The sequence below is a fragment of the Trematomus bernacchii genome, unplaced genomic scaffold (genome assembly GCF_902827165.1).
Source record: "Trematomus bernacchii unplaced genomic scaffold, fTreBer1.1, whole genome shotgun sequence".
Lineage (NCBI taxonomy): Eukaryota > Metazoa > Chordata > Actinopteri > Perciformes > Nototheniidae > Trematomus > Trematomus bernacchii.
The window spans coordinates 7,238,474-7,249,368 of record NW_022987828.1 but is presented as its reverse complement, the minus strand read 5'-3'; the positions used below and the strand labels follow the sequence as shown (position 1 = coordinate 7,249,368).

Genomic DNA, 10,895 nt, shown 5'->3' with positions numbered 1-10,895 from the left:
TTGTTTGATAAATACACAAATAACAATGCAAACTTACAGGTTGTATACCCAGATCTTCCCCTGCTCCAAACGGTCCAAACAAGCTGTGCATATCCGGTCTCAAACTGGGCAATGTTTTGGAAGCTTTCGTCTGTGAAATGCCGGTTCTTCGAACCTCTGGAGGAGGAACACGCCGCTGCTGGTGTGGCCATAGCTCTTCGGGATTGGTCCATTTCGTTCCGGGTACCGCATGACATCAGGCGGTACCCGGAACTAAATGGAAGACTCAAATGGGCAGTGACGTATCTCCAACGAGGCGTTTTGGGGAGGTATTTTCTGTGTTAGAGTTTTACTCGCTACAGGGTGTACTTTGAGGGTTTTGACTCTGCACACCGTTTACATGCATAAAAACCTTCATAACACACAAGGGGACGGGTAATAACCGGAAAAGCATGACATGGGAGCTTTAAAGTAAAAGTAGTCAATGTGCAGATTGGTCCATTTCAGAATAATATATGTTTTATAATGATTGATAATTAAAGTGTTCTCAAAGCTGGTAAAGGTGCAGCTAGTTTGAATGACTTTGTATACTGCAGGGTAGCTTGTGAATTTACTCCAGGTGGAACTAAAGTCTGATTTAACACTTGATTATATTTCACATCATTCATCCAGATCTGTAAAGTAACTAAAGGTATTAAATACATGTAGTGGAGTAAAAGTACGCTTTAAACTCTAAATATATAGTTACAGAAAGACAGACAGACAGACATCGAGATAGAAAGACATCGAGACAGACAGACAGACAGACAGACAGACAGATAGACATATACATAGAAAGACGGACAGACTGTCTTCTGTACTTTCTGCATGTATGAACATAACAATATACATATATTTGTAACGCAGTCTAAAGGCAAAGACGTAGTAGAACCTTTATTTTGAAGAGTACAGCGCAAGCATAGGGCAAACTAGCCAATCAGAAGCAAGGAGGCACTGGAGACACACCCACTTATGGAAACGAAACATTGAGTGGGATACTTGTTTTAACAGTAAGAACAGAAAAACGAAAAAACGAACTGAATTGCCGGTTTTCCGTTTTGGGGCAAAATTGAAAAACAAAAAAACGACCCGTTTCTGTTTTTTGTTTTTTGTTCAATTAGAACTAAAAAACAAACGGTTAAAACGTACCTTGGTCGTGATGATTCATGTTTTGTATTAAAAGTCCTGATCTGCAAACTAAAACTGGTAACTAAAACCAAAATGTGGTGGATAAAAAGCTGAAACAATAAAAGAAGTAAAGTGTTTCCAAATTGTTTTTAAGTAACCCCTAGATTCCACCGGGTCCGTCTGCGCCGCGTTACGGCTGCGCCGCGGTTTTGGTCCGGCCTCCTCCGGCGTCATACCCTACCGGGCGCGTTTCAGAAGCATTTCAGAAGCGGAGCGTCTTGCCTGCCGGCTCGCAGTTTTTGTTGATTTGGGCATATTTCCTGGACAGGCTACTTTGTACAGACAAAGTTAATAATAACTGTAATATTCCAGTTATAAACGACATGAATGAAAGATGTGTTGCTGTATTTTAGTGGTAAAAAAATGCATTCATCATCATAATTAATCTACATTTAATTTACACAGTGCCTGTAAACCGGAGGAGAACGCTGGCATTTCTCCTCCTATTTGAAAGACTACGGAGGGATAGTGTCTGCAAAATTAGTTTGTGTGTGTGTATATATATATATGCTATATATGCTCTGAACGTTCCACTTCCTGCCTGCCCGACATTACCTTACGGCTGCGTCGCGTCAAAAATAGGATTCATCCTAATTTTAGAGGAGCCCTGCGCGAGACGCTTCTGGGACGCTTCTGGGAAGCTTGTCGTGAGCGCCGTGGCACAGCCGTACGCGCCCGTAACGCGCCGTAACGTCTGCAAAATTAGTTTGTGTGTGTGTATATATCTATATATATATATGCTATATATGCTCTGAAAGTTCCACTTCCTGCCTGCCCGACCTTACGTTACGGCTGCGCCGCGACAAAAATAGGATTCGATCCTAATTTTAGAGGAGCCCTGCGCCGAGCCGCTTCTGGGACGCTTCTGAGACGCTTCTGAGCCGTAACGCGCCGCGTGTGGTGGAATAACACCCATTGACTAGAGTGGCCGCGATCGCCGTGAGCACCGCGGCGCAGCCGTAACGCGCCCGTAACGCGCCGCAGACGGACCCGGTGGAATCTAGGGGTTTTCTGCTGGTCATACATTTACAGTTAAGACTTGAGCAATACACAGAAAAAACTCTTCAACAACATATATTTCAAACTCAACATAGTAACTCACACTACCAGATATCATAATTTCTTACGAACAGAAGTGTTATCACACTTGATGTCTTTACATCAGTAACATTAATAAAAATATTTAAAGCAATAAACACATGATTGACATCTAAATACGGGTACGTCCCACAAATTATATAGAAATATTTCCCAAAAATTAAACATCATTTTGTGTACACAAAATGGTACAATTATTTGTGTATTTACTTTTATTTATTGTTGCTAAACCTTGAATTTATTGTTTTGAAAAGCTCAACATTATCTGTATTTATTTTGGTGACATTCATATCATTTTATGGTTTATCTGTAGGCCTACTTTATCTATAAGGCCACGCACATACTGGGGGTGTTTCTCAATCGCGAGTACGCTTGCTTGGTAGCACCTTTATATATACAGTCTATGGGTAGCACATAGCGCAAAACGAAGAGTGGAACACGCTAGCAAGTGTGCAGGTGTGCGTCATATGAGAGGCCCCGCCTTACATCTTCCGCCACAGATTTGGGGAAATTGGTCCGTGCGCAAAGCATTGTGGGGATTTTAAGACCGCGGAGTCTACACATGTGCAGCCTAGAAATTTCTCGCCACGAAGTACGCCGGGCTCGGTAGATTTCCAAGTATGCTGGAGATTGGAACAGTACTTCAGCGGCACTCGATGACGTAGTATGCTTGAAATAGTGGCTCTGAAACGGCTTTACTCGCGATTGAGAAACACCCTGGGGGGGTTTCTCAATCGCGAGTACGCTTGCTTGGTAGCACATGTTTGCCGAGCATCTTGCTTCAGAAGAGAGTCAAGAATACTTCCTGGCATTCGGAAAACGAAGTGTGGAACACGCTAGCAAGTGTGCAGGTGTGCGTCATATGAGAGGCCCCGCCTTACATCTTCCGCCACAGATTTGGGGAAATTGGTCCGTGCGCAAAGCATTGTGGGGATTTTAAGACCGCGGAGTCTACTCATGTGCAGCCTCGATATTTCTCCAAACGGAGTACGCCGGGCTCGGTAGATTTCCAAGTATGCTGGAGATTGGAACAGTACTTCGGCGGCACTCGATGACGTAGTATGCTTGAAATAGTGGCTCTGAAGCAGCTTTACTCGCGATTGAGAAACACCCAGTGATGTCTTTTGAAGGTTTATTCTCTCCCTCTCGCTCTCATTCTCCGAAGACAACGTGTAAAACATAAGAAATGAACAGTTGAAAGTTTACATTAAATCGTAACACCTAACACATTAGCAAAATCAAAGCACACACTAAATATTAACACACATATCACAAAAGAGAAACATTTACCGTGTGCGCCTCTTGAACCCTGTAGATTATGCCAACGGCATGCGTTGCCATGGCAATGCCTTCTGACCTGACTGTGGTCATGCGACTCACCGACCATATTCCAAATGTGAACCATTCTACATTTCGCTATCCAGATAATACTCTACATTTTACAATTGTCTAATTACACTCAAATTTACTAAATCATAAATTGATAAGCAAGGCACACAATGAACATCCTAATATAAACACTTCTCAGACTGTTACACGCCCCCTCCTCAGAAGCAATCCAGATGATCAACTGTGGGTGTTTCTCAATCGCGAGTACGCTTGCTTGGTAGCACATGTCTGCCGAGCATCTTGCTTCAGAAGCGAGTCAAGAATACTTCCTGACATTCGGAAAACAAAGAGAGGAACACGCTAGCAAGTGTGCAGGTGTGCGTCATATGAGAGGCCCCGCCTTACATCTTCCGCCACAGATTTGGGGAAATTGGTCCGTGCGCAAAGCATTGTGGGGATTTTAAGACCGCGAAGTCTACTCATGTGCACACTCGATATTTCTCCAAACGGAGTACGCCGGGCTCGGTAGATTTCCAAGTATACTGGAGATTGGAACAGTACTTCGGCGGCACTCGATGACGTAGTATGCTTGAAATAGTGGCTCTGAAGCAGCTTTACTCGCGATTGAGAAACACCCACAGTCTATTTCATGCTGCTGCACTTTTCTGTTTTCTACAGGTCAGACATCAGTACATGATTGATGAAAATGATCGATGTTAACTTGTGTAAATGAGATATAATGTTAGAGATGTTTAAGAGAGTGTGTCAGAAAGTTTTGAGCATGTTTGACATAGTAACGGTACTTTACAAATACTAAACTGTTGGCAACTATAGATGCCGTTTTCGCGGGCTTCAGCCGCACCGCGCCGTGTGTAATTGTAACCTGAGCAAAGGCTCGCAGGCAGGTTAGCTGCTGCGCACGGGTGATATGTTTTGTTTACCTGAGTGTAGTCTTGCAGGCACATCGCCTTTTTTTTTTAGTTTATGAACACTGACAGTGTATTTATGTGAGCTCCTGGCTATATACCTATACTAATTTGGCTTTTTATTGAATGCTTTATAAACTAAACAGTTCAACTTACAAATGTCATTGTGAATAGTAAAATAATATGTTATATTTGTTAAAGGTATATATATATTGATAGAAAGTATTATTTGATAGCTTTATGTGTTTATATTGACTGTTGAATTTCTCCTTGAGTAACAGCTTTGTATACATTAAGTGTAATTTCCCAGTGTGCAGATTTGACATTTGCCCTTTATACAGTGAGTATTACTGTTAATTGCACTACATATTATAGTAGACCTGCTTCGCTATTGCACATGTGATATTATACAGAATGTTTTGAGAAGTATAAAACTGTCACTAGTGAGTGAGATACATGTTTAAGTTGGGAATGATGTTGCACTTGAGATACAGTAATTGACTGTGACATAGACGGATAACTTAAATTGAGAAATGTGATATGTTTGTTAAGTACAGCTATTTGTACATATGTGTACTTTGAATTTTGAATAAGAAGCAATCCAGACGATCAACCGGATCCTGTGTCTATTTCATGCTGCTGCACTTTTCTGTTTTCTACAGATTTCTTTATTGTTGCTGTGGTACCCAAGCTTTTGGGACCAGTAACAACTTACATATTTATCTTTAGTATTTTAAAATGATTCTTTTATTTTTCATAGCGTGAAAAATACAATGGTTCAGAGTGCTTGTTGTTGCAGCTCTGGTTGAATGGGGCCATTCCTCTGAACTGATTTGTTAGTGACTGTAACTGTCTTTTTGTCCATCTTCTCTCTATGGCTTTTAGCATCCATCCTCTCTCTGGCTGTAGTGCTTGCTTCTTCACTAGAACTTCTTTGCCGCAGCCCAAAAGAACGTCCATACTTAAAGTAGCAGCGAGGCCCGAGCCTACCCAATGTTCTCCAGCAGGCCCTGCGAAATGTGTGGGAGGAAATACAGAACAGCAGCGGGTCCAGAGCACCGTTTATATACCACAGTGGAAGCGACAAGTACGTTTTCAAGATTGTGTAGACAGAATGAACATTTTCCGTCCACACGACTACGTAGACCTGCATCAGCGACGAGGCAATGTCCGGAAAGTTGCAAACAAAAAAGGCCACCACAACTGCACCTGGAAGAAAAAAGAGGGCACAATTGCTCAGCTTGAAGGACATTCAAATAATATTGCAATTCATTACTATTTAATATAATATTTTGGCTAAATGCAGAATATCAAAAACATACCGTAGACAGTTCATGACATGTATAAACATCTTTATCTTTAGGTAACTTCAAGCTGATATCAACAACACTGCACATCTAGTCCAGCATCTCTGGTGCTATCTGACTGTCTAGGAAAAGCAGACAAAATCTAAATGTCTCTAGGGTCACAGTGTCATACTGTATGTTTATTATTGGTTGCAAAACTTCAGGATGGTAGTTTTTATGTCATCTTAAATGAAAAAGTGTTGTTTTTGTCTAGAAAAGTGAACCCAAGTCAACTGAAACCAATGCTGAGTTATGTTCAGTTCATTTATTGTCCGGTTAGTAACCAAGAGCACAAGTAGTCATTAAGGGACAAGCACTCAAATCAAGCACTAGGGAGATAGATAACAAGATGTAATCATGTTCAATGGCTCACCCATTAGTTTTAGAGCCCTCTTCTCATTCAAAAGTAGCTTTCCATTCTGATGGCACTGGATGTCTCGTCTTCCTTCTGGAACTGGCCGAGTGAGACCCATGTTTCTCCTCTGACGTCCGTTCCGCCTCAGGTAGAGCAGGATTAACAGATAAAGAGTACAGATGGAGACCAGTGGGATCTGGAGTTGGAGGTTTGCAATGATGAGTGCCTGTGTGGTTAGTAGATAAACAAGCCTATTGTACAACATTTACTTACCAGAAAGAAAATTACTGCTCTCAGAAGTAAAGCTCCTTTGTAGATGTATGCAGGATCAGGCTCGATCATCTCACACATAGTGGAAACATGGATGGCCTCTTCTCGCGTGGTGGCAGTGTAGTCCAGGATGCAGGCACGAGCCTGGTCATAGACCAGAGCAAAGGGAACAGCTGAGACCAGAGAAATGATCCATACTAAAAGAAGGAATGGCAGCCGAGACTTCTGTTGGAAAGGAAGGAGAAGCGAGAAAATAAAATGTGTTCAAATCATGTTGGTTAAAATAGACACCATCCTAATGATCCTTAGCTTTTTTTGCTTTTCTGTAATGTTTGAAAAGTGAAAGGTTATCAACCTTCTTGTTAGAGATGGACCACATGGTGTGGCAAATGGCTGCATAGCGCTCTATGGCGAAGATCATGATAACCCAGCTTGTGGTGGCACAGTACACTTGGCGGATCATGAAGTAGACTTTGCACACTGTCGAGCCCAGGCGCCATGGGTAGTTCTCCCAGTAGTACCGATGCAGAGTGATAGGGATGGTCAACAGCTGAAGAATGTCTAAAATGTAAAAAGAAAGTAATTTAAGGTTTTCACATCGATGATGGTTTCTTGAAGACGGCAATAAACCAAAGGTGTGATGTTAAAAGGAACTACTGAAATGCAGGACTGACAACATTCAATTAATGTTGTTAGTCCTAAATGTGAGTGCTTTATGTACGATATTAATTCGTTTTAGGTTTGAAAAACACATTAGTCCATGCCCAAATTAAATTGATGGCAAAATTATATTCAGTCTACAGTACAACCTTGCCATAATTATAATAAAACGGAATGTGAAACATAGAAGCACTTTACTTGGCCTGTGGATGAATGTTAAAGTGGACCTATCATGCTATATTTGAATAATATATTGTAGGGCCATACCTATATAAAACATGTCTGTGAAGTTTTTTTTTCAAAATACCAAACAGATCATGCATTTTAGCCATGCCTCATTTCGCTCTATTTGCTCTTTTCCAGCCCTGTTTTTGCAAGGGCTGATTCTGTGAGAAGTCTTCTTCGCTGCTTTTGTGGCAGACTACAGCGCCACTTACAGGCCTGGCATATGTACTACAGCGTCTCCAGCGCTTTCGAGCGGCAATGACCGTGGCCGTGGCCCAACCCCCCATTCCCCTGATAGGTGGAGAGTTGCCCATATAGGCGGAGCACCCCTTTTCTGACGTCAGAAAAATTCAAATCTGTATCAGCTCCGTTGCAGCCCCGGTTTTAGAGATTTGTGTATGGAGGAAAAGAGAGAGGGTTGTGTTTTCTGACACTTGGTGAGTTCCCTGACACACCGGGGACACATATTCATGTATAAAAGATGTACAAAAGTGCATTTTGCATGATAGGTCCCCTTTAAGTGTTTGTTTCACTCAACGTCCCCCTCATGACAGGACAATTAACATGGCTAAAACATTCTGTGTATAATTAAATGGAAAAGGCATTTCAATTTAATTTTCCATGTTATATTCACATAATTGAATTTCAAATTTCATTTGGCAATTAAATCAAAGAAAATTACATTTCCAATACAATACATTTCATTTAATCATTAACATATACTGTAAGTGTTGGTCGCAACTTTAAAACATTTCAAATTTGTGTATTCAAACGTGACATTTCAAATTGTTTAATTAAGTTATAATTTGGCCAAAGACTATGCATGCAAATGAAAGCTGACGGTTTTTAAAAGATATCAGTTCAATATTGTCATGAAGCAGTCTACCATGAGGCGTATGATAGCAGCATACCTGATATGACGAGGCTGATAAGGTAGAAACGAATGGCACGGACTCTCATGTGAGGATCCATTAGGAGGGTCAGGATGCTCACACCATTGAATGCCAGCTGTTAAGTGGTAGGGGGACAGCATTTAGTGGTCTACAGCGAGAAAAAAACAAGTATCATTTCATTTCAAACCTTTATTTAACCAGGTGAATCCCATTGAGATCATCGATCTCTTTTTCAAGGGAGACCTGCTGCAAGTAGGTTCCACATGATGACATGATGACATAAAACAACAGAAAAACAAAAAGGACATCATACAACATAGATACAGGGATTTACAATTTACATACAACATTTACAGGTACCAATAGTATCAGATTGCAAAGCATCTATCCGAGCTTTAAAAACATGTAGTGGAACCAAATTGCTCAGTTTCCATTCTTTTTGCATACTGTTCCAAGTTAGAGGAGCTGCGCACCTAAAAGCTTAGCACTTGGCACATTTAACAAAACCACAGCATGAGATCTCAGGCAATAGCTACTTTCAATTTGCCGTGTGATCAGAGAGCAGATGTAAGATGGTAGTTTACCTAACATGGCTTTGTAGATGAACATGTACCAATGACTGAGCCTCCGTACATTTAGTGAAGGCAAACCTGCCCTGGCATACAGGGTACAGTGATGAGTTAATACTTTACAGTTAGTAACAAATCTCAGTGCACTGTGATAGGCGGCATCTAACTTGATTAGGTAATGGGCAGGTGCATTCATATAGATCAAATCACCATAGTCCAGCACAGGTAAAAAGGTCACAGAGACTAGCCTTTTCCTGGCCTCAAGCGAGAAACAGGACTTGTTTCTGAAAAAGAAACCTAGCTTCACCCTTAGCTTTCTAAGCAGATTATTAACCTGACATTTAAAAGAGAGACAATCATCAAGCCAGATACCAAGGTATTTATAACAGGTAACCACTTCAAGTACTTGTCCTTGCGTAGTAACAATATCCAAAGTGGTCTCCGGTGTCTTTTTGGCTTTTGAAAATAGCATTACCTTAGTTTTATCAACATTTAAAAGAAGCTTAAGCTCAGAGAGCTGAGTCTGAATAATATAAAAAACTGCCTGCAATTTAACAACAGCCTCCTTAATGGAGGGACCTGCACAATACATCACGGTATCATCAGCATAAAAATGTAAAGTTGCTTCATCACACATTTTGACCTAAACTGTGTGTTGATATAGATGGAGAATAATAATGGACCTAAAACATTGGTTTGTTTTCAGCATAAATTAAACTGTATGAATTGCAATTTAGCTTAGTGCTGTATTTTATCAACACACGTTGTGATGTTATTCAGAAGGTAACATTTGATTGTGTGTGAAGTAAGCAGAGTATATTGACTGTTCTTACTCCAAAGAAGAAGATAATGCTGTAGAAGATGGTCATGGGGACAGCAATTGTCAGCGGCTCCCTTTTGGTGACACTAATATATAGCTGTGGCTGCTCGCCGGTGCTGACATTGCAGCTGAAGAGGGACGAAATGTGATCTGAGAGGTTCATGGTGACGCAGCTGTTAGAGAAATATGTTAAAGAGAAATAGATCATTATTATTAATGAAAGTGACAACAGTGCTTCAATTAGCAGGCATTATTCCGGATGGAGGTTATTGTTTTTAATGGCTTTTAAATTAGTGCTGCAATATCTGCTTTTTTAAATATTCAACTGGCTGATTTTCCGGTTGCTCTCTCAAACCATCTTATTCATTTTAAGAGGGCTCTTATCAAGGATAAGCTTTGAGAGAAGAGAAGAAGAAGGGACACATTTAAGAATTAACAATTCTAATTCACCCCTTTTTGGTGTACTAAGTTTCTAAAATGCAAATAAAATTGTAAATGTATAATAATAATAATAAAAAGCTTGATAAAGTACACATTACACACTGCTATACAATACACATGCAGTGACATTTACCCAAATCCTAAAGTAAGCACATCTAAATCTAAAAAAAGGTAATTGACACAAAGCAAATCAATCTTAGTTAAATAATAATAGCCAAATACATATTAAATGAAAGAGATCGACATAAGACATTAATGTGCATACAAAAATACCAAAAGAAGATCATGCAGACACCTGTTGCATTTTCAGACCAAATTATGCCACCTACAGTGAATGAAATCTAGAGGGAAAGTTAATATCAAGGCAAACATTATTAGGGGGAAAGGCATACAGTGTGCATGGTATTGCCTGCAAATATATTCATCCCTCAAGGATTTCATCAACCTAAACAGGAGTCTGATTCACATTTGAGCAAACACTGTCCTAACTGTTACGCTGCAAATATAACCAGTTGCACACAAAAAATAGATTTTCTAGAGGCGTTGATGTAAAGTTTAATCAACCATTCAAAGGTGTATTGGATAAATAAAAATCAAGACTTACCTTCAGTCAATATTGCAGGATGAAGACCGTCAGCTCTTCTCACATACAGAAAACCCCCTGCTGTGTTCATCTCCCTCCTTCCCTCTGACCCCCTCTTTCTCTCTGTAATACTCTCACTCCCTCACCTTCTCTCCCTCGCTCCATCCAATTCCC

At 40.5% G+C, this 10,895-nt stretch overlaps 1 protein-coding gene across 1 annotated transcript; it reads right to left on the bottom strand.

Moving 5' to 3' along the window:
* Window positions 1–5,337: 5,337 nt before the first annotated feature.
* On the bottom strand, window positions 5,338–9,860 carry LOC117499723 (pyrokinin-1 receptor-like). The gene is made up of 6 exons (XM_034152307.1): window positions 9,711–9,860; window positions 8,327–8,423; window positions 6,886–7,091; window positions 6,534–6,755; window positions 6,279–6,456; window positions 5,338–5,768 (listed from the first exon to the last, which is right to left on the bottom strand). Exons 1-6 carry the CDS (start codon window positions 9,858–9,860, stop codon window positions 5,338–5,340), a joined length of 1,284 nt encoding a protein of 427 aa, XP_034008198.1.
* Window positions 9,861–10,895: the final 1,035 nt, after the last annotated feature.